Source organism: Vicugna pacos, chromosome 6 (assembly GCF_048564905.1).
Source record: "Vicugna pacos chromosome 6, VicPac4, whole genome shotgun sequence".
Taxonomy (NCBI): Eukaryota; Metazoa; Chordata; class Mammalia; order Artiodactyla; family Camelidae; genus Vicugna; species Vicugna pacos.
In genome coordinates this window covers 21,182,558-21,207,680 of record NC_132992.1, presented here as the reverse complement: position 1 = coordinate 21,207,680, position 25,123 = coordinate 21,182,558, and the positions used below count along the sequence as shown (strand labels likewise).

The 25,123-nt window shown below is 50.9% G+C and overlaps 2 protein-coding genes across 3 annotated transcripts; one reads left to right on the top strand and one right to left on the bottom strand.

Moving 5' to 3' along the window:
* Positions 1-90: 90 nt before the first annotated feature.
* Positions 91-6,088, top strand: LOC102537791 (creatine kinase U-type, mitochondrial). Its single transcript, XM_015237206.3, has 10 exons — positions 91-235; positions 1,073-1,378; positions 2,007-2,205; positions 2,409-2,504; positions 2,886-3,107; positions 3,237-3,322; positions 3,442-3,565; positions 5,201-5,335; positions 5,515-5,640; positions 5,843-6,088. Exons 2-10 carry the CDS (start codon positions 1,230-1,232, stop codon positions 5,957-5,959), a joined length of 1,254 nt encoding a protein of 417 aa, XP_015092692.1. The 5' UTR covers positions 91-235; positions 1,073-1,229; the 3' UTR covers positions 5,960-6,088.
* Positions 6,089-6,265: 177 nt separating this feature from the next.
* Positions 6,266-24,411, bottom strand: STRC (stereocilin). Of its 2 annotated transcripts, XM_031672850.2 has the most exons (32): positions 24,295-24,411; positions 23,145-23,267; positions 22,650-22,857; positions 22,036-22,231; positions 20,945-21,730; positions 20,831-20,855; positions 18,835-20,089; positions 17,821-17,883; positions 17,606-17,716; positions 17,272-17,438; positions 16,905-17,091; positions 16,654-16,769; positions 16,259-16,391; positions 15,723-15,905; positions 15,414-15,452; positions 15,065-15,232; positions 14,827-14,892; positions 14,246-14,374; positions 13,875-13,933; positions 12,959-13,082; positions 12,733-12,845; positions 10,936-11,071; positions 10,264-10,460; positions 9,973-10,063; positions 9,604-9,760; positions 8,823-8,992; positions 8,078-8,233; positions 7,533-7,675; positions 7,190-7,338; positions 6,870-6,967; positions 6,626-6,773; positions 6,266-6,437 (listed from the first exon to the last, which is right to left on the bottom strand). In XM_031672850.2, exons 4-32 carry the CDS (start codon positions 22,085-22,087, stop codon positions 6,349-6,351), a joined length of 5,310 nt encoding a protein of 1,769 aa, XP_031528710.2. In that variant the 5' UTR covers positions 22,088-22,231; positions 22,650-22,857; positions 23,145-23,267; positions 24,295-24,411; the 3' UTR covers positions 6,266-6,348. The 2 variants fall into 2 exon arrangements, with proteins under 2 accessions (XP_031528710.2, XP_072818674.1); XM_072962573.1 differs by lacking the exons at positions 22,036-22,231; positions 22,650-22,857; positions 23,145-23,267; positions 24,295-24,411 and having other exon boundaries at positions 18,835-18,968; positions 20,945-20,965.
* Positions 24,412-25,123: the final 712 nt, after the last annotated feature.

Genomic DNA, 25,123 nt, shown 5'->3' with positions numbered 1-25,123 from the left:
AGCAGCATTAGGGAGCCAAGAGAGGAAACACATGTGGTGATTGGAGACCTGTGCCTGCCTGTTCCATTCCTGCACCTCGTCATCTTACCACACCCTTCACCTCACCTTACTTACACTCCCCTTCAGTCCAGGAACTGGGAGCTACGGAGAGCAGAGCGAGGAGAAAGGAGAGGAGGAGGAGGAAATACTGTAATTCTCTGCCCAACTCCAGCCCCACGTCCAGCACAACCAACAGGTAGGCAAGCTTGCAGAGAATACTCAGAGGGAGTCCTGTGAGCAGCAAACAGATCCTGGAAAAGAAGCTGAGAAGTAAAATATCAAAGGTGAAGTAGGAGATGGGGAGGAAGGTAGAGGAGGGGAAAGATGGGGATCACGGGAAGCAGAGGCAGGACATAGCAGGGCTTCAGACTTGGCGGCAGGGTGGGGGGTGGGGAAGACAGCATAGATCGGGAAGGGTTCGTGTTTCCCTGATTTCTCTCGGGGAAACTTTCCACAACCTTGTAAGGAGAACACAGGTGTGACAGGGAGGAGCCTTGGTCCTCTTCCTGGTTCTAAGGAAAAGGTGACCTTGAGCAAGCGGGGGCGGGGGTTGGTTTCCCAGTGAATGCCTCTGTGTACTTTCTCTGGCTTCTTCTGATATCTCTGTTTATTCCACGGTCTCCCCGAGGCCGCCTCCCCTGGGAAGATGGAGAGGTTGCTGGGTCAGGCCGAAAACCGAGAAGAGGGCAGTGTCACCCTTTCACATCCACAGAGTAACGAATAGGGTTTCCGTTTAAACTGAGAGGCTTTGGGGAAGGGTGTTCGGGTTTCGTCTGCCCCCTTGGGTGCTGTCCTCTACTTGGTGCTGAAATCTGGACGGCCTCATCTCCGATGAGCCCATTCCCCGGCCTAGGAGTGCAAATCTCCGGTCCCCCTAATCTACCTGGTGGGTGGTGCCTACCTCGGCCCCCGCACACCTAGCGCTGAGGCAGGCGGGAAGGCGGGGCCTCCATGAGCCCCACCCCTGGAGATTGCAGCTCTGGCCTCGCTCTCCTCCGCCCGCCGCCGCTAGCTCACTGCGCCTCTCTTGCAGTCTGGTCGGCACCGGCTCCCACTCCCGCTCCAGCCCCCATTTCGGCTCCAGGGTCACATCCAGTTCCGGCCCTCAGTCCGCCTGTTTGCATCCTCCCTCCGGGTTCCTGTCCTGAGCCATCTCCTGCTCCGGGATTCTGTAGCCGGACCCTCAAGCCATGGCTGGTCCCTTTTCTCGTCTGCTGTCTGCCCGCCCAGGGCTCAGGCTCCTGGCTTTGGCTGGAGCAGGGTCTCTAGCCGCTGGGTTTCTGCTCCGTCCAGAACCTGTTCGAGCCGCCAGTGAACGACGGAGGCTATATCCCCCGAGGTAACTGTGTCTCCGCGCGGGGGATCGGGAGAGGACGGGTAGTTGGTGATGGGGATGGAGGTGAGGATCCGGGCAACAGAAGGGCTATAATTACTAAGGCTCTGGAGCGCGGCTCTGTACAGCCTGGAAACCTCAGTGGGGCGGGGGTGGAGTCCAGAATCATAAGGCGAAAGCATTCCCAGGGACTTGGAACCCTCAGTCCTCGCCCCAGGGCCAGCTCTGGCCCTGCGTGTTCTGGCTGCACCTACTCTGCCCAAATCCCTAATTGAGAGACCAGGAACTATCCTTTCTGCTCTCTTCCATCTCCTTTTCCTGCTGTTCTCTCCTGTTTCCTGAATTCCCCTCCTTAGTCTTTCCCCTCCCCCATCTCTAATATTGTGCCCATGGGAGGAAAGAACTGAGCAGATCTGGGGGAATTGAGCCAGCCAGCCAGAGGAAGCTAGAACTGTTGGGAAAGAATAGACCCTGAAAGTCCCTAATGAGATTTCCAAGGTTTAGCCTCCCTCTAATCTCCCCTCCTCCCAAGGAGCAAAGCCAGATATGGCTAACTGGACAGCTCCCAGCTGACTGCACCGGGTCTAGTTCCCCTGTGCCCTCCCTCCATGGTTACTGGGTACCCCCTCCCTAGCGCTGAGTACCCAGACCTCCGAAAGCACAACAACTGCATGGCCAGTCACCTGACCCCAGCAGTCTATGCCCGGCTCTGCGACAAGACCACACCCACTGGTTGGACGCTAGATCAGTGTATCCAGACTGGCGTGGACAACCCCGGCCACCCCTTCATCAAGACTGTGGGAATGGTAGCTGGAGATGAGGAGACCTATGAGGTAGGGGGCCCCCAGAGTTTCCCTGGTGACCCAACTCTTCTTCCCAGTAATCCCAGCTCCTTACCCCTAAAGACCCCTCACTTTCCCTTAAGACTGGACCATCCATTCTCATGTTTTCTGACCCTGTAAAATCAAGCCACAACTAATGCCTGGGAAGGGATTCCCTCTCCTTAACCACCCTCTCCCTCTTAACTCTCCCTCAGGTTTTTGCTGAGCTGTTTGACCCTGTGATCCAAGAGCGACACAATGGATATGACCCCCGGACGATGAAACATACCACTGACCTGGATGCCAGCAAGGTAGGTCAAATATTCCACTTCTGATTTGTATAGCCTTATGTACAACATTCTGTTTCTCCGATCCCATCACCTTAATTATTCCCTGACTCCTAGTCATTATACTGCTGAGCTTTTAGTCTAAGCATGGGGGAAAGAATTGTATGTTAAGGAGCAGCAGATGTGGAGAGGAAAGGAGAGGGTGGATGAGAATGGCCATACCCCAAGGTGGGCAGTTTGAGGAAGGGTTCATAATGCCCCTTCAATTGGAGCCCTTGCCCAATAAGCTTCTCCTTCCAATGCAGGCAATGAGGACCCTCTAGACCTCACGGTCTCTCCTTCCCCAAGGCCCTGAGCTCTCATCCACTGTGTTTCTGTGACATATTAATTTCTCTTATTCCCCAGATCCGTTCTGGCTACTTTGATGAGAGGTATGTATTGTCCTCGAGAGTCAGAACTGGCCGAAGTATCCGGGGACTCAGCCTACCTCCAGCCTGCACTCGGGCAGAGCGGCGAGAGGTGGAACGTGTCGTGGTGGATGCGCTGAGTGGCCTGAAGGGTGACCTGGCTGGACGCTACTATCGGCTCAGTGAGATGACAGAGGCTGAGCAGCAGCAGCTTATTGATGTGAGGGCCCTTGAGGGTGAGCTGGGTGGCAGGAGCAGGTGGAAAGAAGTGTTAGAGGGGAGGCCGGGCCAGATGAGGCAGACGGGCTACTGTGAGGATGATTAACCTGAGTCCTTTTACTCTCCCCAGGATCACTTCCTGTTTGATAAGCCTGTGTCCCCATTGTTGACTGCAGCAGGAATGGCTCGAGATTGGCCAGATGCTCGTGGAATCTGGTATGAGGCATGCCTTACCTGTTTTGTCCCCGTGCCCCTGTAAGTGCCCTTTTTTCTCTGTCTCCCCCAATTCTTGCTCTGCCTCTTGATCCCTGTCCGTCCCTCTCTCCTGCCTTCAGGCACAACAATGAGAAGAGCTTCTTGATCTGGGTGAACGAGGAGGATCATACACGGGTCATCTCCATGGAGAAGGGTGGCAACATGAAAAAAGTGTTTGAAAGATTCTGCCGAGGCCTCAAAGAGGTTGGGGAAGAATATATAAGGGAACTAGGTGGGAGGACTTAAGGAGAAAACAAAGACTAGAATAGGTAGACTGACCATATAATTTATCAACCAACCCAGGGCGCTTTGGATAGTGAAACGGATCACCATCAATTACTCCAGGACAATAGGTATAAGTCAGGACTGTTCAGGGAAAACCAGGATATATGGTCACCCTAAGAACAAGAAGAGAGAAAGACTGTCAGAAATCTAAGGAAGTAAATAAAGCAGTTGCCAGATAATGCAAAGAGAGAATATGTGAGATGGCCAGTGCCTTGGGGGTGTGGTGTGGGATGGCTGGGTGTGCAGATAAGGAAAAGGTTTGAGCCCCAATAGATGTAGGGAGTGAAAGATTGGTGTGTTCATGATTCTAATGTAACCACCCAGTTCTGAGCCCAGGTAGGCCTTGACTCTGGATTCTGTCATTCTTACTTAAGAATCACATCTCGATTTTAAGCAGAGAGTGCGAAGGAAACCAAGGAAGGTAGAGGATGGAACAACTTAAGTTCCAGAATGTGTGGCTCTACATGAAGGGTTGAAGTGAATCCTCAATCCCATATGGATTAGGTCTCCATATTCAGTCCTAGATTAGAAATCCCCATAAACTGAATCCTTACTGTATGTCCTCATTTACACAGTTCTATTTTGGACTTGTGAAGAGAGAGTTCGTCTTCCTTTTAGATCTAGCTGAGACGTTTCTATTATTTTTGGCAAGTAATGGATGACATATTCTGACTGTAAGTGGGTAGGAAAGTACTTTTTAAATTTTAAGTCTTAGTTTTCTCATCTGTAAAACTGGGATAAGACTTCCTACATTTTAGGTTGTGGGGACTAAGTGAGATAAAGCCTGTAAAACCCGTAGTGAGTGTTCACTAAGTGTTAGCTGCTATTATGATTATTCTAGATGGAAGGTTTTTCCCTTGTTCAGCATGTACAAGATCCCCTGAGGCCATGATTCTTCCGAACTATGAATAGGGTTCCCCTTACTCATGTTAGGTTGTGGTCTTCATGTTAGGCACTTTGGCAGATCCCCGGTCTCCTCAACTCTAATTGTCGTCTTCATGATTAGGACGCTTAAGTGAAATAAAAACATGCTCCCCACACTCCTCCCCCACCCACCACAACTGTTAGTCCAGTTCTTCTGAATTGTTTTCACCTTTCTCTCTGCTCTCTCACATGCGCTCTTTCCACAGCTAACTTAGAAGCTCTCTTGCCTCTTCCTGTTGCAAAGCCTCCACCCTCATTTTCTGGCTGAAAGAACCCTCCCAAGTTCTAGGCTTATTAGCAAAGCAAAGATGTCAATGCATGTGGAACTCATTGAATAATCAGTCCTTTCTCAATTTAGTTTACCACCCCCGCTCATTTCCCTAGATCATCCTTAATGCAGCATTCCTTCAAGTTTCTCTTCCACAATCTCATCCTTATGGGCTTGCAACATCAAAATTACCTTGTATGCATGATAATAACGAACCATTTCCACCAAGAATAAAAAGCAGTGTCATTCTGCCTCATCCCAAGTTTCTGGTTCTCGACATATTTATAGGTTTCCTGTGGGTCTGGCTAAGGAAGGGTTCACATATCCCTGAACCTTCGCTAACAAAGCCTTTGTGGATTCAGGTGGAGCGGCTGATCCAGGAGCGTGGCTGGGAGTTCATGTGGAATGAGCGTTTGGGATACATCTTGACCTGTCCGTCTAACCTGGGCACTGGACTTCGGGCAGGAGTTCACATCAAACTGCCCCTGCTAAGCAAAGTAAAGGAGTTGTGGGATTTGTGAGGGATGTGAGGGAGGAAGATGGCTGTGTGTGGGTGGGAGGGAGTAGACACTTTGAAAAGGAGCATATTGTGGCGAGAGTCAGGTTTGGGGCCCTTTCAGGTAGGACCAGTCTCTGCCCCTATTGACCCTGCTCCCAACCCTCATCCCCACTGTAGGATAGCCGCTTCCCAAAGATCCTGGAGAACCTAAGACTCCAAAAGCGTGGGACTGGAGGAGTGGACACAGCTGCCACAGGCAGCGTCTTTGACGTCTCTAATTTGGACCGACTGGGCAAGTCAGAGGTGAGATCCTTAGGGATTAGGGATAGGTCTTTGGGGGTTAAAATGTGGCAGTGAGTGAGCCTCAAGAATGTAATAGAATCTGAAAAAATATTTAGGTTGAATGGGGAGGAAATTGGGAATGAGTTCTTGGAGCAGGCAAATCAGTGCTAAAGAGAGAAACTTGGGTTGTGGGAAGTGGAGATCAAGAGTTAGTGTCCTTCAGGTGGAGCTGGTGCAGCTGGTCATCGATGGAGTAAACTATTTGATTGACTGTGAACGGCGACTGGAGCGAGGCCAGGATATCCGCATCCCTCCACCTCTCGTCCCCAGCAAGCATTAACTCCCGTCCCCAGCAGATGACTCAAGATTCCAACCACCTCTGCCATTGTAATGGTGGTCCCTTCTCCTTGCTCTGGATGCCCCCTTTCCCCTCATGCCCTTTGTCCTAGTAAAGACTCCTTGCTATGCTTCAGCTGTCTGCGTTATTTCTAACGGTGGGGTGAGGAGGAATTAGCCTCCAGGAAAGGAAAAGAGGCAGTAGGGTTATTTATGATGGAGAGACTCCGGATATGGCATGACAAGAATGCTGATTCTCAGGTGGAAAGCATTAGCATTTTCCCCATAGTCCTCATCAGCTTCCCGAGGATAATTGTAAAGCACTTCCACTTGCACTTTATTCATTATTACTTAAAATGTCTTTCCCAACAATCTCTAACTGTAGAGACAGGCTCATAGCAGGTTGCCAAGGAAGCAGATGGTCAATGCCAGGGTCCAGGAGGGTTGTGACGAGTCCTGGAGACCCCAGGCTCTGCTTCGACCTATGATGAGACAGAGAATGGAAGGAATATCACAACCCTGCTCCCTGGGTTGTTACTTGGAGACTATCTGCCTGTAGATCCCTTCACTCCAGAGATCTCTGAAGGCTTCTATGAGCCAGCCAGTACCATGTTAGGGTTCAGATTCTGAGTCACAGTTGGAGCGTCAAGTTGTGCAGTTGAGAACTCACCCTGCTGTCCTGGGCTCTCCTTCCCCTCATACTGGGCCCATGCAACTGCTCGTCGCTGCTCAGAACTCAGAAAGGCCATTTGCTCAGGAGTGACAGCCACAGCCTGAACACTGGTGAGACTAGATAGCTGAGTGGGGCCGAACACCACCTGGGGATAGAAGCAGGAATCACTACCTCAACTGTAGCCCTCTTTGGGCCCTGGCTACCTTGTGGTCACCCCAGACCCCAGTCCATCAATACTTACAGCAAATTTAGGAGCAGGAATGACAGAAATGGCCAGAGGGGTAAGGCCCTGGATCTGTTCCCGCAGCAGTGCTGAAAGAGCCAGGTCCGGGATTCCAGCTGTTGAAGCAAGTGGGATGGGCATCCAAATGTATCTTATACTGGCCTTCTCCTCCAGCTACTCCCAAAGTGCCCTCCTGTAGACCTTCCCCATCACATCTCCAACTTCTTACCTCAACACCTGCTCAGACTCCCACCTGAAGTGGGTCCTCCACCCAGTCCACCCAAGGTAAGGAAACCAACCCCTGACAATGAGCACCTGCAATGGCCCAGTCTCCCTACCTGCTATAGTGCCAATTTCAGTGAAGATCTCAGGCCCCCAGTTACTGACTGGGCCAAAACCACCAGGCAGCACAAGGAGCTGGGCCAGAACCTCCAGTTGCTCCTCGGAACACTGGAGATGCAGGTGGCCCAGGAAGAGCGCTGCTTGGCTGTGGAAGGGTGGAAGGGTGGAAGGAAGGAAGGATTCAGTCACAATGATAGGGTCGGTAGTCATGAGATGGTGGTCAAGATGGCTTCAAGTAAGGTCCCTTCCTCCATGGAACCACTGTTTCATGATCCTTCCCTCCCCAGTGAGCCCACCTTGACCTCAGCACCACCGCCCAGGCCCCCCTCCACAGGTGACCTAAACTCCCAACTGCTGATATGCTGCAGCTCCTCTGGCCGAAGTCCACAGAGTGTGTAACCCAGCGCAGTCAGGTGGAGGAAGTCCAGGTGGCTCACGTGCCGGCCACTCTGCCGCAGGAAACTGGAGACCACAACCCGGAGCTGGGGTAGGGGTGAAGGCCACAGGATAAGGAGAGAAGTCATGGGGAATTCATGGATGGGAAACTGATTAGGGAAGGGACAAGTGCTCCTGGATTAAATTCTTTTGTTATTAAGACCTGAAGATGCAATAGACATGGGGAAGGTTGAGGATCCAAAAAAGACGACAGAAAAAGAAGAGGCCAAAAGGAAAGAGGCAGGAGGAAGTATTAAGTGGCCAGGGCCTCAGAGTGAATAAATCACAGACTTCCTAAGGCTACAAGTATGGGGCATTAAGAAAAGATAGATGGAAAGGCCAGGCAGGATCATAGGGAAAAAAATAATTCCTTGGGCTTTAGATGACCTAGAGGCGTGAATCTGTGGGATGGATGTTTGGAAGGTGGTAGAGAGGAGGAAAGACGTCACCTGGACGGAGCTCCAGCCATCTATTTGGCCAAGGGTGCTCAGCACTCCCCAGTCCACCAGGGTCAGCTCCTGTAGTTCCCGCTCTCCTAGACCTATTAAGAGCCGACCCAGCTGCAGGATCTGCTCAGGACGGAATCCCCGGGGGGGACCCCACAACTAGAGAAAGAGAGGAACAATGTGAATGGAAAAAGCACTGGACTAGGAGTCAGAATGCAGGCTCTTTGTCTTGCCTCTGACCTTAACTATGTAATTACAAGCAAAACACTTGCCTTCTCTGGGTCTTAATTTCTTCAACTATAAAATGATAGGGTTCGATTAAGTTTCCTTTGACTAAGGTGTTATTGAAAGACTCTAGAGTCTCAGGAAGAGTAGCAGGCTCTAGCCAGACTCACTGGGGGTGACTGTTAAGATACAGATGCCCAGACCCATCCTCAGATATTTTTCTTCAGTGAGTGTAGCATGGGATTCTCATATCAGCATTTTAAAAACCTGCTCCCCAGATGATTTCGATATACACTAAAGCTTGGTAGCCACTTCTCTAGTCCCTTTACCCATTGCACCTGCTTCCTTTCCTCAATATTCATCCTCTCTGACTTCTACTCATGATCCAGACCCTCTAATTCTCCTGTATCCCATTTCCCCCACCTCTTACCCTGCTATCCACTCCCTTGTGTCCCAATCCACACTCAACTAGCTTCCTCATATTTTTCTGCTTCCAACTCCAGCTGGTCTCTCCCTCACTAACCTGTTTTGCCTTGCGCATCGCTGCCCGTAATTCCTCAGGCCCAAGTCCTGGGTCTCCTGCAAACAGTGCTAGGCAGTCCTCAAAGTCCGAGAGCTCCATCTCTGCAATCTGGGTAGCAGCCCAGGCTGCTGGGAATGTTCCCCGTACATCTGCACAATTTGGCACAGGTTCTGAAGGGGGAAGGCAGGGCCAGGGGTCAATGCAGTGCTAAAGTATGCCCAGAGAGATATCTATAGATGGAATGACCCCTGCAAACTTTGGAGTACTGGGCAACGGGGGCAGTATGGGTCAAGGGATTACCATAGTGTGATATTTATAGAACTCAACAAATATTAGAACAAGTGACTGGAGAGAACAAGCCCCTCGCTGTATGGATGGAAGACAGAGGGGGTTCCTCAGGTATTGAATGGCAAATCTAGATTAGAACCCAGGTCCCTAGCCCCACAGTATCTCCTTCCTGTATCCTATCCAAAGCATCTTCCCAGCAGAGAGCTCCACACATAGCCAAGCCAGAGCTGAGTCAGCTGTTAGCAGGGATAAGAGAGCAGGGAAATGGAAGTCCTGAGCTAAAATGTAATCAGTTATAAATTCCCAGGACTATAGAGCCCTAGAAGAAGAGACCTTGAATATCATACATCTCACCTCTGTGCTTTATAGATTAGAAAACCCAAGCCCAGAGAGAAATTGTACAGGTCTGCTCAAAGGGCACAAATCTGACTGCATTGCTGGATACCCCTTCCTGTTCACCCTGCGAGGCATACAAGCAGGCAGGTAGTTTCACCTGGGAGATCCTCCACAGCGGGCCGCACAACCCCAGCTACCAGGGCTGCTTTCTTGGGAGTGAGTGGTGGCCCTCTACACAGCTGTCCAGCTCTGCTCTGCTCCCAGCTCTGCTGCTTCTCCAGAAGCCGCTCCAGGGTCTCTGGGCCCAAGGCCTCCTGGGTGAGAAGGTAGAGGAAGGGTTGGGAGACCCAGGCAGGTCAGGGCCAACTGCTAAAGCTGTCATTCCAAAGTCCCGTCTCTTTTTCGCAGTCTCCCCCAGACTCAGGCTTCACACTCTTTGCCCTCAACCTCCTCGGCCTTTGCTCCCCAAAGCCAGCTCACCAGTCCCCTCTCTGCTCTTACTCCCTCCCTTGTTCCTTCACCTCACCCTGGGGATCAAGGAAATAGCCTCAGTAGACAGAGTGAATACTAAGCGTCCCGCTTGCTCTACTTCATCCTGGCTCCACAGCTCTGGTTTCCTGAGGGACAGAAAGAAGGTCAGGTGCTGGGATGCTGAGGCAACTGTGAGGAAAAGGATGGGGGGAAGAGAGGACACATGGGGACTGGGGACTCGGGGCTCCAAGGACCTCAAGCATATTGAATGGGCTGCCACTGATGAGAGTGGTTGAGGGGGTGGGTGTAAGCTGAGTTGGAATCTGAAGTTCCCCGAGGTCCATACCCAAGAATGGGCTCCTGCAGCAGCAGCCGTCCCAGCTCTGTGGCAAACAGCTCTCCTAGGCAGAAGCCCTGCAGCTGCCTGAGATGGGCCAGCAGGATCTGCAGGGGGATCCGTCGTGTACTCTCCATCCCCAGGAATCCAACCAAGGGGCCCAAAGTCTCCAGCACTTCCCTCGAGACTGTTGTCTCCTCTGGAGCCTAGAGAAAGGCATCAGGCCTTGGAACAGTGCCAGTGCATCTTGACTCAGACAGCCAGACTTTGATCAAGACACCAAGATCTTTGACCTCGCCTTCATCTGGCTCCCAACTCAAGACCCTATGAAGTTCATTGCCATTGTTCAGTTTTCTATGTTTGTTTTTTCTTTTTATTGTTTCTTTTTATATTTTTTCTTCTTTTTCCTTCTACCATTGTTCACTTTTCCAAACAGGAGCAGGCAGAAAGATTGGGAGGCAGAATCCAAGGAATTTCTTACGCTCCAAGGGATATGGATAAGAAACATGAAGCAGACAATGAAGGAATAGAACCAGAGGTAGATCTAGGGGATAGGGCCTTGAAGATAAAAACCTATTTGGCAACAAGAGTGTAGGTTTGGGCCTAGAAGATAGAGAGCGTTGTCTGAGGGGTAAGGGTTGGCCAGGCCACAGTCCTGAGTCTAGTAGGGTGGACCCTTACCAAGCTCTGTAGTGCCCTCTCTGCCAGAGCGGCCCGGTGGAGTGGGGTCAGTGCCAGCAGCTGCTCTGGTGCTCCTCGTACCAGCTCCACCACCAACATGATGGATTCATTGGACAGTCTGTCCATCAACCGGACCCTATAGCAATTGGACAACAGGGGTACCTGGAACTGAGCCAAGTTGAGAAGGGACCACAGAATGCCACATTCCCCAGACAGGAGATTACACCAGACCAAACCCTGTGGCCCTGGACAGGAACTGATATTAAATAGCCCCAGGTCCCATTCCCATCACAGTGCTTGAAGGGAGAGAACATGGGGAGTGACATATTTCCAGTCTCCTGAGAAGAGATGATAAACAATCCTACATCATCTAATGGAGTCAAAACCCCCAAATATATATACTTTTAATGGAGGTACTGGGGATAGAACCCAAGCCTCGTGTATGCTAACCATGTGCTCTACCACTGAGCTACACCCAAACCCCAAAAGCCCCAAATATTAAGTATCATTAAATTTTTCCTCATTTGATAGATTAAAAGACTGAAGCTCACAGAGATCAAATGTTGGGGTCTTACTCCCAATTCCTGTTGTCCACAGAACCACCCTTCCTCTACTCATTGTGAGAAGGAGCCCCCTCACTTGTACAGCACTGTACAATTTACAAAGCTCTTCTAGATGTTATCTCATTTGACCCTCATGACAAAACCTGGGGGTAAGAGAGGTATTTTTCTCATCCCTCTTTCACAAATGAGGATCTTGGGTCTTCCAATTATTGTTCCAGGATCTTTCACCTCATCCAGGCCTTCGGGATTCTAAATTATCTCCAAGAATCAATATATTTGAGAATTGAGAAAGAACCAACAGATTTGAATGGCATTTAAAAAAAAAAAAGGCTCTTTTGCCAAAAAAATCAGCAGTGACGTCCTGTACTCTGTCGAGTGTTGCCAGTTCTGGAAATGGGCCAAGTAGTACAAGAGCCAAAATCTGTGGAAAGGCCTATAAAAATGTAAGGATGGAGTCACCTCATTCCCAGGAAGACTGACACCAGCCTTCTCCTACTCTGATTTACAGTTCGGTTGGCAATGGGGTGGGGACGGGGGTAAAATGGAAAAAGAAGCCTATGAGTGAGATACAAACTCCTAGAATCTCTAGTTTAGGAGGAGCTTTAGGTTCATGTAGTGTTCCCACCCCTCACCCATCCCTGAATCTGCTCTACAACGTTCCTGCCACGGGGCCATCCAGATTGGGCTTGAACAGCTCCAATGGCCTGAACTTACTACCACAATTTCCCTTATACTGTGTAAAAATCTGATTTTCATTCACTAGTAGTACTTGTAATGCTCAATAGGGCCATTCAGAAACTAATGATCTATTTCTCTATTTGATAGCCCCTGAGGTTTTCAAAGACATTTATCACATGTTTTGTACATTTTCTCTTTATCTGTTCCTCTGAACATACTGAGAGCACAGACTACAATCCTCTGGGGCAGACCCAAACATTACCTCCCTCATTTCAGCTCTTCTATCTCTATTAATGTGGCCTAGGTTCTGTTAAGATTGCTTGTCAGGCCATGTCACAGTGTTGCCACCCTCAGCTGTCCCATGCTGGGGACATGTTTGGGGAGCTAGTCCATACATAAAACAACTTTGAATAGAATCCTCTGCTTTGGGCTGTAACTGATGTCAGGGAACCTCCAGACAGATAAACACCACCACCTCTAAGGCATTTCCTAAGGGCAGATCTTCTGCCGCAGGTTGAGACTTCTGAGAGTCCAGTATCTCCAGCCATAGCCTTACGGTAAGTCCAGGAGGAGCTGGGTGTCCAGCCCACTTAGTTCTGGCCCCAGGGTCACCAGCTCTGGCTCTGGCATCGTCATCCTCCACTGAAGCTCAGCCCAGATACAGGTCCTCTGTAGGATAGGATCGGGAAGCAGGTTCAAAACAGAGCCGAGCATGGAGGCTGGGTTCCATACCCAGGGTCCCTGCCTCCCTGCTCTGACTAACGCCCAAGCACCCCTCTCACCAGGCTTCCTCGAACCCCAGTGGGCAGTTGATAGATCAGGTGCACTACTTCAAGGAAGTCTGCCATCGAGTTGATCTGCTGTAGAAACTCACAGGACATGCCCCCCGCCAGAGTGCCCAGAGCCCTGTAGGTATGTGAGTGGGTAGATGTTCAGTCAACACATGCCACAGCCTGTCTCCTTCTTCATATCAACACTCTCAACACAAGTACAGATGTTCACTGATGGTAATTTATGGCTTGAGAAATGTTTTTCTGTAGATATTCTCATTGGCTTCCCACAATAACATCACTGTTTATTAGAGAAGAAAAACAAAGATTTATAGAGGGCAAGTGACATTCCCAACATCATTCTACCAGAAATGTGGGAAACAGACTAAAGCCAAGTCTTCAGAGTCTGACGCCCATGGCTGTATTACTATGGGTGGAGGTAAGGCGATGCTTGCTTACTCCTGTATATTTCTGCCTCGTCAGTGGCTCTGATGTTACTTTGAATTAAACTAATAACAGCAAATGTCTATTAGAAACTTACACTGGGCCAGGTACTGTGTTAAGTATCTTATTACACTTTAAAGCATTTACTCTTCACAACTACCTATGAGGTAGGTACCATTTTAATTCTTATTCTACAGATGAAAAAAACTGAAGCTTAGAGAGGTTTAAATGACTTGCCCAAGATCACAAATAGGTGACAGGGCTAGGACCTGAACCCAGGTCTTCTGAATCCCATAGATCCAGTCAGGCTAGATGCTATGGAAGGGCAGGAGGGTCGGGGAGGAGAAGCCAGGAGACCCACAGGCTGGGGCTCTGCGTCATTCATCCTCATAACCTCCTGCATACTACATGGTGCCCAGCACATGGTAAAGGCTCAAAAAAATGTTAGTTAAATTAAACTCACAGCTCAAGATAGGTTACTCACTGCAGATTCCTGAGGGTCAGGTTAGTGGGCACCTGCATCTTCTTCCAGAGAAACTGTGCCTACAAGAGAAAGAAAGAGGAGCCGCTTCCCAGGAGAGATACTGCCCAAGGACCCAAAATGCCTTGGACCCAATCCTGCCTCTCCATCCTGTGAGTCCCACCAGCCTCCTACTCTCCCAAGTGCCCACTCCTCTCTCAGAGAGATGGAGAGAGAGAAAAAGAGAGAGAGGAATAGGGAGGTGAGAGAAAGAGCAGAGGAAGTCACATCATAGGGGATGCTAGGGATAAAGTGCCCAATACAGGGCTGAGGGATGGGTAAAGGGGGTGGAAAATATCAAGAGAAGGACATTCTGGGGTAGTGGGGAGAATTACCTGCTGCTCAGACCAGGGCAGCTCCCGGTAGCGCCTTCGATCAGCCAGGAGAGCAGCTGAGTCCAGCTGTAGCAACTTCAGTGGAAGCAGAGGAAGCAGGCAGTCTGGCCAGGTGGTGGGGATGGGCTGCTGGTGGGGATCACGGTGTAGTGATAGGTGAAGGGGTCTGGACACAAGCCTCAGAGAAGAAGGGGAACCAGAGGGGCAAGAAGGGACCAAAACTAGGAGAAAGGCATGTGCCACTATAGCAGGGCACACCTGCGAGCCTCACATTAAAGGCAACTGTGGTCACGTATCACTGCTATTTAGGCACCTGATGAATTAAATTTTCTTAGTCTCTCTGAGCTTTGGTTTCTTTATCTAAAGGAGGGTGATTGGCTTGGAAGATTTCTCAGACCCCTGTGGCTTTGATGTTCAAGGAGGTCATGCTGCCCTGCATCTGGACCTGGGGAGAGCTTTGTGGCCACAGAGCTAAACTGGACTCTCAGGACAACTGCAAGGGGAGTGTGTGAAGCAGCATCAGCCATATGAGACCATCCTGGGACATAGAGAGGAGCTTAGTCGGGATAAACCACACATACCTGACCAGCGATACACACAGCTGCACCGGCACCTGTTGTACCCATGTTTTTAACTCCATCTTTCACCTGCACGAGAATTGGCTGTGTGTGTGCACGTGTGTGTGTGCGCGCGCATTATTGGGTGTATATTTAAAAAAATGGGGAGGTTTGGGAGGCCTTCCCTGGCCACAAGGAAGATGCCCTCTTCCCAACCAGAGCTCACATCCCTGATTGTCCATCCTCCCTGCTGCTCTCATACCCGAAAGGTCTGCAGCAGCGCTGCGGTCTGGCAGGCTGAGAGGCGTGACAGTTCAGGGGCCAGGCAGGAACAGGCCCCAACCAGAACTCGCCTTGGGATGGCCTGGAGTGTCTGGGAGTTGAGGCCTGGGAGCAGGAGGTGCAAGGAGCAGAGTTCCTCCAGGGACAGCTAGGGAGCAAGAGAGACAAGAGGCCTGAGACGACGGGCCAGGTGGTAGGGAAGAGGACAATCACAGTGCAGCAAGGTAGCAGGTAGGAGAGGAGCCAGGAGGGGAGAAGGGGCAGATGCAGAAACCAGGAAAATGGGGGACAGAGGCCTCTGTGGGTGTTGAGAAGTTGCTGCTACTCACATCGTGCCTTGGGAGGAGCCGTCCAAGCAGTAGGACAGCCTAAGGTGGGATGGGACAGGAAACAACAGCTCTCAGGTCCTGGCAGCCAGTTCCCAAGCAGGTCCCTGGGGCCTGCCCTCCAAAACTTCCAGGACCCTCTCTACCACCCCAGTGACCAGCCTGGCTCTGGGCTCTTCTTCATCTGAGGAAAGGGATAAGGGAGTCCTCCTGGGGACAGAGGAAAAGGAGCCTTCATGGGGGGCAGATGGTATCCCTGAATGTAATTCTCTTGTAATTTTCTCAAGATTCCAGGGAGTGAGATAGGCCCACCTGGGCAGGTGTGACACTGGTTCCTTGCAGGGCAGGGAGCATGGCTCTAAGCTGAGGCTCTGACAGCTCCTGCAGGAAGCGGAGGCCCAGCTGAGGGAAGAGAGGGGCCCAAACTCGAAGCTCCCGGGGGCTCAGCACAGCTCCTCCAGATGAGCGCAACACCCCTAAAAGTTCATACGCTACCTGTAACCAAAGGTTTGGGAAGGGAGAGAAAAGAGAGGTGAATCTTAAGCTTTCTCTCTAATCCCACATCTGGGTTTCCCGGGGCCTGGGTTATGGCTTGGAACCAAGGATAGGACAGGAGCAGACTGGGCTCAAGACATCAGAGGATAGATATGTTGGAGATGTCATAGACCAGATGGAGTGGGGTCAGGAAGAGGTGGTAGTAAGAACGGCCGTGGAGTAAGGCAGAGTTGGGCTGAGGGCCAGCACCACTGTGCTCAAGCTTGGTTGAGACGACTGGGCAAGTCCTCCACACAGACTCCCCCCACCCAGAGAAAGCCTGGAGTCTTGTAGATCTGTGCCAAGGGGCTCACCCGTCCTTGTGGGCTGAGAGTCCCGTTGGCCGCACATTCCAGCAGCCCCCGTTCCACTGGCCCCATTGGATCATTCAAGGGTACCAGGCTCTGCAGTTCCTCAGGGCTCAGGAAACAGGCAAGGGGCCCAAGCCTGAGGAGGGCACAAAGCTGGCCTTCATGTGGTCACTGAGGCTGGTACTAAGGCAGGGACCATGTGGGTACACAGAGCAAGCAATCTGACCACTAAACTAGGAAACACGGGCGCCACAGATAGGCCTCTCTCCTGAAGCCCCTCCCTGCTGGGGGCCACTGCCTACCTCTTACCCCTTCCTTCCTAGGACCCTACCCATGATGGCAGCTGTACCTGCCTCTCTCCCTCTCTGGCCATGATCACTAATCCCACCACCACTCACCTGCGCACCTGCTCCTCTCCATCTTGGACACTCTGGTTCACCAGGCTGCGTAGCACATGTCGTGCATGCCCTGGTCCAAGACCTGCTGCTGGCCAGCTATCCTCCAGGGCCTGGATCTGAGATGGGGAGGGTCAGCTCATGTTGGAGTCACTGTGGGACACTTGTGGGGAGGGGTTCCCAAGGAGACATGTCACGGATGCCCAGCCCACCCAGCGGAAAACAGGCTAGTCAATAAATGATCATTCTCATACCTGGTGAGGGCTGAGCTGCAGAAAGTTCTCCAGAGGGAGATGGGGGAGCAGGGGCAGCACTGCCCAAAGCAGCTCCTGGGGCCAGGCAGGCACTTCCCCAAATAGCTCAGGGGCCAGCAGTCGCCTTGCCAGAGCCTCCTTCTGTTCAGGCCTCATTCCAGGGCTATAATCCCGGATAGCAGCCAGGCTGGGGAGAGTAAGGGGTCTTACCCCTTGGCCCTGTTCCAAAGTGCTGTCTCCCAGCTCTGTGCAGCCCTGCTGTCATGGACAGGAAGGAGACTCTCCCTAGTTTTAACAGAAGGGGCTGCTCTAGGCGAGTGGGGTTGGCCTGACCCTGAAAGGATCAGGAGTGGTACGGGGTCCTTACACACTGTCATTGGCCAACAGGGATGGTGGGAAGCGCATTAGGTCGGAGACAGCCAAGAAGGGGATGAGTGGTGACAGGTCAATGAAGAGCTGGGAGGTGAGGCGTGGGTACCGCTGGAGCAGCAAGGCTGTCAGGCGACCCAGGGCTTGCTCCTCAGAAGGTGGCACCTATGGAGACACAGGAATGGAGGCCAGCTTTATAGATGCTCACTATCCTTGTCGTCTCCCCTCTTGGGTTCCTCCTTCTTCTGGGTGAGCCTCTGCACACCAGGCTCCTGGTGTGCTGGATTCCTAGACTTCCCGTTCCACCTCTGTTCCCCTCCATCTATGCCTACCTGCAGCTGGGCCCAGGAACGACGCATGAGCGTCAGGAAGCCCTGAGCAGCCTCCCTCTCTGCTGAAAGCACCAGCTGCTGGAGATTTTCTGGTGGCATGTGCAGGTACGCCTGGGAGTGGGAGGTCATGGTAGTTATATGGCCTCACTGGGCAGGGGCCTCAGGCCACGTCTGTCACCCAATTCACCCACATAACCCTCCCCCCAATTTGTTACCTGCACTAGAATCTGCAGGGCCCAAACACTCTTCTCCTTCTGGAGCAGCTCCCACAGCACAGGCTGGTGGGGAGACACAGGATGCAAGAGAGCTGTCTCCTCTGTGCCTCCTCAGCTACCCCAGGCACTCAGACTCCATTTGCTAGGATGCTTGTCCTTCATCCGAAGCTAGTATGTGTGTCCCCTCCAATAGTAAATTCCTTTAGGTCAGAGACCACCTATAGCCTTTCCTGTGCCAGGTCCATAGTTGGCTCAATAAGTCCTTGTAGATATGAACCAAATTGCTACATTTCTTTGGCCCCAGGAATTGAGAAAGATGGGCCTTAACATGAAGGAAGGAATCTTTACATACACTACAGAACCTAGCAAAGTACCTTACACATAACAGGTACTCAGTGAATGAATGACGGTATTCACATATTCCAGCCCTTTCACTCTACAGAGAAGAAAGTGAAGCCCAGGAAAGCCCAATTAAATTACTTGCCCAAGACCACATTAATCTGTGGCATAGTTAAACCCAGAACCCAACTCTTCTGATTTGCAGTCATTCTGAACTTTTCTCATTTCTGCTTATCTTCATAGATTTTGCCAGCTTCCAATTCTCTCTCTCTAGGGACAGGATTAGAGTCCTCTAACTTGATCCCTTTCCTTTCTGGAGCAGAAAGGGGGAGAATCAAAGAGTGTGGAAGAACAACGAGGTAACATTTATTGTGTGTTTATAGATCACGTACTAGTGCTAAGCCTACAGCATGTATTATCTGATGTAATCCTCAGCCACTCCTAAAGTTGGGGCATTATTATTCTTCCACATTTAGAGACTACAAAAATATTGCTCAGAGAGGTTAAAAACGTGTCCAGGGTTGATCACAGAACTAAGATGTGAACCCAAGCCTGTATGACTCCAGAGTTGTGGGCTTAAATCACTGTGCTCTACTGATGCCTCAGTAGTACATTAGAGAATCCCCTGGAGGCCCTTCCCCAGTCCAGGAGCTTTCACCTTGGCAGATTACTCACACTGAAGCAGGCCAGCAGCTCCCTCTTGCTCAAACCAGAGCTGGAGCTGGCAGTGGGGTCAAAGCCCGGTGGGGTCGGCTGCTCCTCCTGCTCCAGGTACTCCCCGACCGTCCGCAGCACGCTGCGCCGGCCCTCTGGGCGGAAGGCATCCCAGAAGGAGCAGTTGTCTGGGAGACTGGAGAGCATCAAGGCCTGACCCAGCATCCCCTGGGCCTCATCCCCTCCAGCCCCTGGACCCAGGAGGAAGGTGAGCAGGCGCAGAAGATAGTGTAGGCGTGTGGGGTGGGCAAGGGCGGGCACAGTGGACTGACAGCGTGGCAGTTGGGATAACATGCCAAGCAGGAAGGGGCCCGGGGCTAGGCAGAGTGGGGATGGTCCCAGTGGTGGCAGAGAGGGCAGAAGAGGGCCCAGTAACCCCTCCAGGAAGCAAGTATCATTGCCCCCACGACTTATCCTGCACTGGCTTGCTAGCCAAGGCCAGAAGGGCACCAGGGCCTCATACATGGTGTCATTGGCACAGACCATCATCAGGAAGCTGCCCCCATCTGGGCAGCGTTCCCCGCAAGGTCCAATGTGGCAGGGTGGGGAGGCAGTGACATCTGGGGTGGGGCCCTGGCACACATGCTGAACCCAAGCCTGATTGCTGGGGGGCACAGCCTGCAGACTTGCCTCCCCACACAGCCGCTCAGCCCACAGAGTCTCGTTCTCCAAGAAACAGCCCCAGAAGACCTCTGGGGTGAGGGGAACAGGGGGCAGGGCTTCGGGGCAGCTGGTGGGGGGTGGAAGCAGGCCAGCACAGAGCCGCTTTATCAGGCGGCGGTTGGGACCTGACAGGGTGGAAAAGGAGAGGTTGCTACAGATAGCCTCTAGGAACTGATCAGGAAACTGGTCGTGGCATGCCTGTAGCCAGCTTTGGGCACCTGGTGCCCACGCGACTGTGTACCACACGGCTGTCTGGCAGACGGCAGCGGTGCTGGGAGGGGGTTGCGGGGTGGCAGGCTTGGCGTGCTGGCAGAGCAAATGGATGGAGAAGTTGGAAATGCTGTAGGGTGGTGCTAGGCCCAACTGGTTCTCGCAGAGGGCCTCCACCGAGATGGCTCGCCGTTGGCGAGGGCTGATGTGGCCTGAGGGCTGGGAAGTCCTGGGCAGAGGCACACCAGTGCTCAGGCAGTGGAGGAGGGCAGGGGGTGGGGGTGGAGATCCAGACAGAAAGCCCAGCGCCCGGACATCCCAGGAGAGGTTGTGCCGGATGCCCCTGGGTGCAGAGGGAGGAGCAGGCAGCATCTGGTCAGTTTACATTTCCTCAAGTTGAAGATTCTGGCCCTGGCCCAGAGCCCTGCAGTGGGAGTCGGGGGGTGGGGTGGCAAGCATAGGCTTTTTCAAAAGTGAGGTCCCTGGGAATATTGCTATTACTGGTTTAAATGCTGGGATTGGGGAAAAGGGAGAGATTTGTCCCAAAAAGGCACAAAATCACCTAGGAGCAGCCCAGTTGGAATCCCTTCTGTCCACCCGGCCCCACTCTGTCTCCTTTCTGTATATGCTTTTAGGTACTATAAACACAACCCTTGGTTGGTCTCATATCAGGAAATCTGCCCAGTTATTGAATATGTCTACCTGGGCTCTGGCACTGTTGAACTGAAATAGTAAGGGGTGGAGGAATCCAATCTTGTTCTTTCTTTCCATATCCCTTCTTTATTAGTTAACACTATGTGCCAGGCACAATTCTAAGTGGTTGACACATACAGTATCAACTCATTTAATCCCTTGCAAAAACTCTGCGATAGTCAACATTACCCATATTTTACAAGTGAGGCGTAGAATGAGACTGTAACCTGCCCAAGGTCACATGGCTAGGAAGAGGCAGAGCTGGGACACCCACCCAGATAGTCACACCCCAAAACTGTTGAGCCACACCCCTCCGATCAGTTTCCTCTTTTACTCCAGAGGTGATGACTTCCCAGGCCCAATCCCTCAGGACTCCCTTCCTGTTACTTACCATAAAAGCAGCTGCTGAAGGTTGCCTAGGAGGGAAAGAGTAAGGAGGGGGACTACCCCAATCTCACTCCTTCTTGCCCTGCCACAGCCCAGCCCCGGACCCGGTGGCACTCACCTCCCTGGCATTGTCCATTGACGTCAGGCTCTGGTTGCCCCAGAATGGAAAAGACCTCATCCTGCAGAGAGTCAGTGACACGGAGCAGCCCCTCCTGGAAGGTAGCATAGAGGGGGGCCCCCACTGTGCGTAGCAGACCTCCCCAAAGAGCTTCCTCAGAGCCCAGCTCCCTGACTGGGATGAGCAAACTCAATAGACCCTGCAAAAGGTGGGGGACTCCCTCCCTCCCTTCGAGGCCTGTGGCATTGGTGAGGTCCACACTGGGCTGCACCTGCACCAGGGCCTTCCAGCGTGTACCCTCTAACAACAGCAGCAGAGAAGGCAACCAGTCAGCTGCCAGGACGCAGTCAGAGGGCCCATCACGGGTGCATGGGGGCCGGGTAGGGGTAGGGGGTCCCCCAGGAACTAAGGCTCCCAGCAGCACCTCTGCGAGTCCACCCAGCACACCTGCCTGGTGCCCCAGGAAGTCCCGGGGGGTCTGCTCCTGTCCCAGCAGTGCCAGCACATCCCCCAGCAGCCCTAGCATTGGCTCCCAGTCTGGGCTGCCTCTCAGTGTCACTAAGAAATCATGGAGCCGGAGGGCAGGGGGCTGGAGAGGCGGGGGCTCTCCCACCAGTCCCTCCCCCGTTCTCCCAGGCTCAAAAGAAGAAGAAATGTTGGCCAGGAATGAAGAGAATCGTGAGTGGCTGAGGGACCCCTGGGGAGCCTGGTCCAGAGTGGAGAGCAATGACTTCAGGAGGGAGAGACCAGAGTCCAGAGACTGAGGCCCAACAGGGACCAGGGTCACTGTAAGGAGAGAAAACAGGGATCACTGAGGGGAAAAGCCTAGAACCCAGATTCAGTCCTGCCTGGAGTCCAGTCAGTGCCTAGCTGTAAAGATGAGGTGACGGGGATGGAGAGCTGCGTCTCTTTCATTAACCTACAGTAAGTCTTGGCCTCCTTTCTTAACCCTCATTTTCTCCCTTAGCTCTGGTCTTGGCCCCTCTTTATTGCCCCTTTACCTTTTCTCTAACCAATGAATTTCTGCATTCTTCAGCTTCTTTCCAGCAATCAACCCCTTCATCCCCAGCCCTGCTCACCGTTCCTCTCACCTGCACAGGACAGCAGCAGCAGCAGCAGCAGGGGCCAGAGGCTCAGAGCCATGTTTCCAGATGAGTGCTGGTACTAGAGGTGAGTTCTGCTTATTCTCACCTTGTGTGGGATAGCCAGGTGAGGGCAGGGCACCGCAGGCAGCCCAAGTCTCCACTGACACTGTAGTGTGGTCTTTCAGGAAACAATATCTGTAACCTGACAGCAGGTTTGTCACCTGAGCCACTGAATACTTGATCCTTTGGCTCTGGAGAAGGGTGTGCCTCTGTCAGACGGACCAATGATAGGGGATCCCAGGGGGCCCTCGGAGGAACCCAAGGATATAGCTTCAGTTAGGAGCCAGGATGCAGGTAGTGAGAAGGAAAAGACGGGGTCAGCTAACAAGCTAACTCGTAAATCTAAGTGTAACAAGTGTCAGTTTGCTGATTCCCTGCTCATGGTTTTTGTTTTTGTTTTTGTTTTTGTTTTTGTTTTTTGCTAGCCAGCTGGATTTTCAGAGAGACATATCTGGCCTTGAAATGTTGGTTTGCTGCCTCCCTGCCTCTACTTTTGTGATAACGATGCTGCTAAAGCTGTTCCATGCCTATTGGCCGAATACCCCAGGCTTGTACTTTACCCTATAAAACCTCATGTGCACGTCTTGGAGGTGCTCAGAGCTTTGGAGCAGAAGCCACTCTGAGCCCGTCGGCGTAATACATCTGAGTACTCCAACCCTCCGAGTGGTGCTTGTTTCTTGGCTGGCCTGTCGTTTTCGTAACAATAGGAGTAGACAGACATAGAGATGGAACAGTTCTGGAGATCAGGAGTGTAATCTTTGGAGGGATCTTCAGAAATATGAGACACATATAAATAATAGTAAATAAATTATAAATAATATAAGAAATATAAGAAAACAAAGAGGGTAAAAAAACAAGGAGAATTTGAGGGAATTGAGGCAGAAGAGGGGCCAGGAGTAAGGAACTGGGCAGCCAGGTGTAAATAGAGAAGAGGAATGAAGACAAAGGTCTGATCCAGGGTGGAGCACTCAGGAAGAGAGCTGCTTTTGGTTCAGCGCCCAGAGCTACAAAATGTTAAGAGTTGGGCAGGACTTCAGAGATCACATAGACCAAACCTCTCATCTTATGGATAAGAACATAGCTCCAGAAAGTTGTGACTTGCTCATTAGGCCACTCAAATGCTTGGTCTGCCCTCTGGCTCTCTTCCTGTGGCCTGGATGAAAGCCTTGTAGAAAATTCTGAGGTGAGAAAAGAAAGAAATAAACCTGCTCTGTATAAAACCTACTCCATCCGCTGGAGTAATAACTACATTCACACACAAAAGGAAAACTCTCCATCTTTGCTCTTCGGGGAGACATTATGAAAGCCAGTAAAATGCCATAGTAGAATGTGATTAAGCTGGTTTTTTTTTCTTTTTACTAGAGTAAACAAAGAGGAAACATTTTACTGTGTATAATAAATGCAACTTTGGTGCACACAGACTTGCCTGAATAGCAGATAACTACCCCGAAGCACTCACAGACACCTTAGTTGTATACAATGCGGCTGTATTTAATGGCACTTTAATTTTCCTGATTAAGTTTTGTTAGGATTACTTTTTATCTCCTCCTACATTCCAGTCCATGATGAAGCAAGCCACACAGAAGTAGGATTAGTACTAAGGAGACACGTCCCTTGAAGATTAAACACACTTTTGTAAATAATTTCAAAAAATACAGAACCGTTAATAAACTAACAGCAATAATTGAAAATGTAAAAAAAAAAAACTGATGAAATCACCATGCAAGGGGACTACTACTCTCCACATGCACACATGCATGCATGCATACACATGTGCACACACACACACGCACATAGAACTGCTTGTAGATCAGAGAGATCCCATCTCTTTGATATGGTCAGGGTAAGAAGTCTTTTCTGTCCTCCACTTACATATCCCCAAAGGCCTTTACCTGCTCTAAACAGTAATTCAACACTGAGGCTCCACTCAAACCATATTCTATCCCTCTTTCCTTAGAACCCTTCTATATTCTATCACCCAAATCCACACGTTCAAATCCATTATTAATGTGCTTCTGTCCTGGAAGGTCCACGTAGGATAGTAGAATTTTAGAGCTGGAAGGGACTTGAGGAATCCTCTGGTAAAAACCTTCTCATTTCATAGATGAGGAAATTGAGGCCCAATTGAGTAATGAAATGACTTGGCTCAGTCCACCAAAAGAGGTGAAGTCAGGGCTGGGATTTTCCAAGGGATTTTTGACTCACCTGGTTGGTTTCACTGGTTGGAACCAGTGGAATGACCTATAGCATCACTTTGCCAATATGTTCTCTTTACTCATCAAAAGTGCCACATCTAGTATGAAAAGCAGAGATGAGAATCAGGGGAAGAATATGGCTTGGGTTCCCAATAGCTTTCTAGCTCCTGGTTCCAGCCCATTCTGCAATCCACCTGAATTTCTGCCTTTGGTTCTATAACAACCTTCTTATAATAAATTCTTCTTGTTGCTAATAGAGTAGCAAAAAATGTGATGGCTGGGTTCAAAACCTGGCTCCAACATACACCAGCAATATATTCTGGGCAGTTTCTAAAGCTCTCTGTGTCACATTGTTCTTTTCTGTAACAAGGAGAAATACTAGTATAGACTTGCCATGAGGATTAAATTTGATAATGCATTTAAAGTACTTAGCACAGTGCCTGACACTCACTTAAAAAGAGTAAGCACCCATCATGTGATAGGCACTGGTACAGAATAAACATTCACTGAGTATGCCTCCTAATATTATTAGACTAGCTCAATATGAATTCTTTTATTTGAAACTAAAGAGTCCTAATTAATAACAAAATTGTTACCAAGAGGTAGTGTCTTGAGTGAAAGACCTTTAGAACAAGCATGGAACTGGCTGAGTCAAGCAGAGAGGGGAACAATGAGGACTCCCTCCACCCAGGATGGGAAATTCTTGGCAGTCCACATGATGATGTAGCAAGCAGGTGAAGCAATTCTGTTGCTGCCAAGGATTCAGACTATGTGCCAACTGAGGGTGAAATTCTTAGGGTTTATAGCAAATGTATCAGCCTAATTCAATATAAGCCGGT

What these genes read in the sequence shown, in the direction of transcription:
- LOC102537791 (XM_015237206.3), top strand. Translation starts at nt 1,230, where the DNA reads ATGGCTGGTCCCTTTTCTCGTCTGCTGTCTGCCCGCCCAGGGCTCAGG. An exon ending in TCTGCCGAGGCCTCAAAGAG is followed by an intron (nt 3,566 to 5,200) that starts GTTGGGGAAGAA and finishes TTGTGGATTCAG; the next exon opens with GTGGAGCGGCTGATCCAGGA. An exon ending in ACCGACTGGGCAAGTCAGAG is followed by an intron (nt 5,641 to 5,842) that starts GTGAGATCCTTA and finishes AGTGTCCTTCAG; the next exon opens with GTGGAGCTGGTGCAGCTGGT.
- STRC (XM_031672850.2), bottom strand. Translation starts at nt 22,087, where the DNA reads ATGGCTCTGAGCCTCTGGCCCCTGCTGCTGCTGCTGCTGCTGTCCTGT. An exon ending in GGAGAGGAGCAGGTGCGCAG is followed by an intron (nt 16,392 to 16,653) that starts GTGAGTGGTGGT and finishes TGCCCTCCTCAG; the next exon opens with GCTTGGGCCCCTTGCCTGTT. An exon ending in CCAGTGTCACACCTGCCCAG is followed by an intron (nt 15,453 to 15,722) that starts GTGGGCCTATCT and finishes ATCCCACCTTAG; the next exon opens with GCTGTCCTACTGCTTGGACG.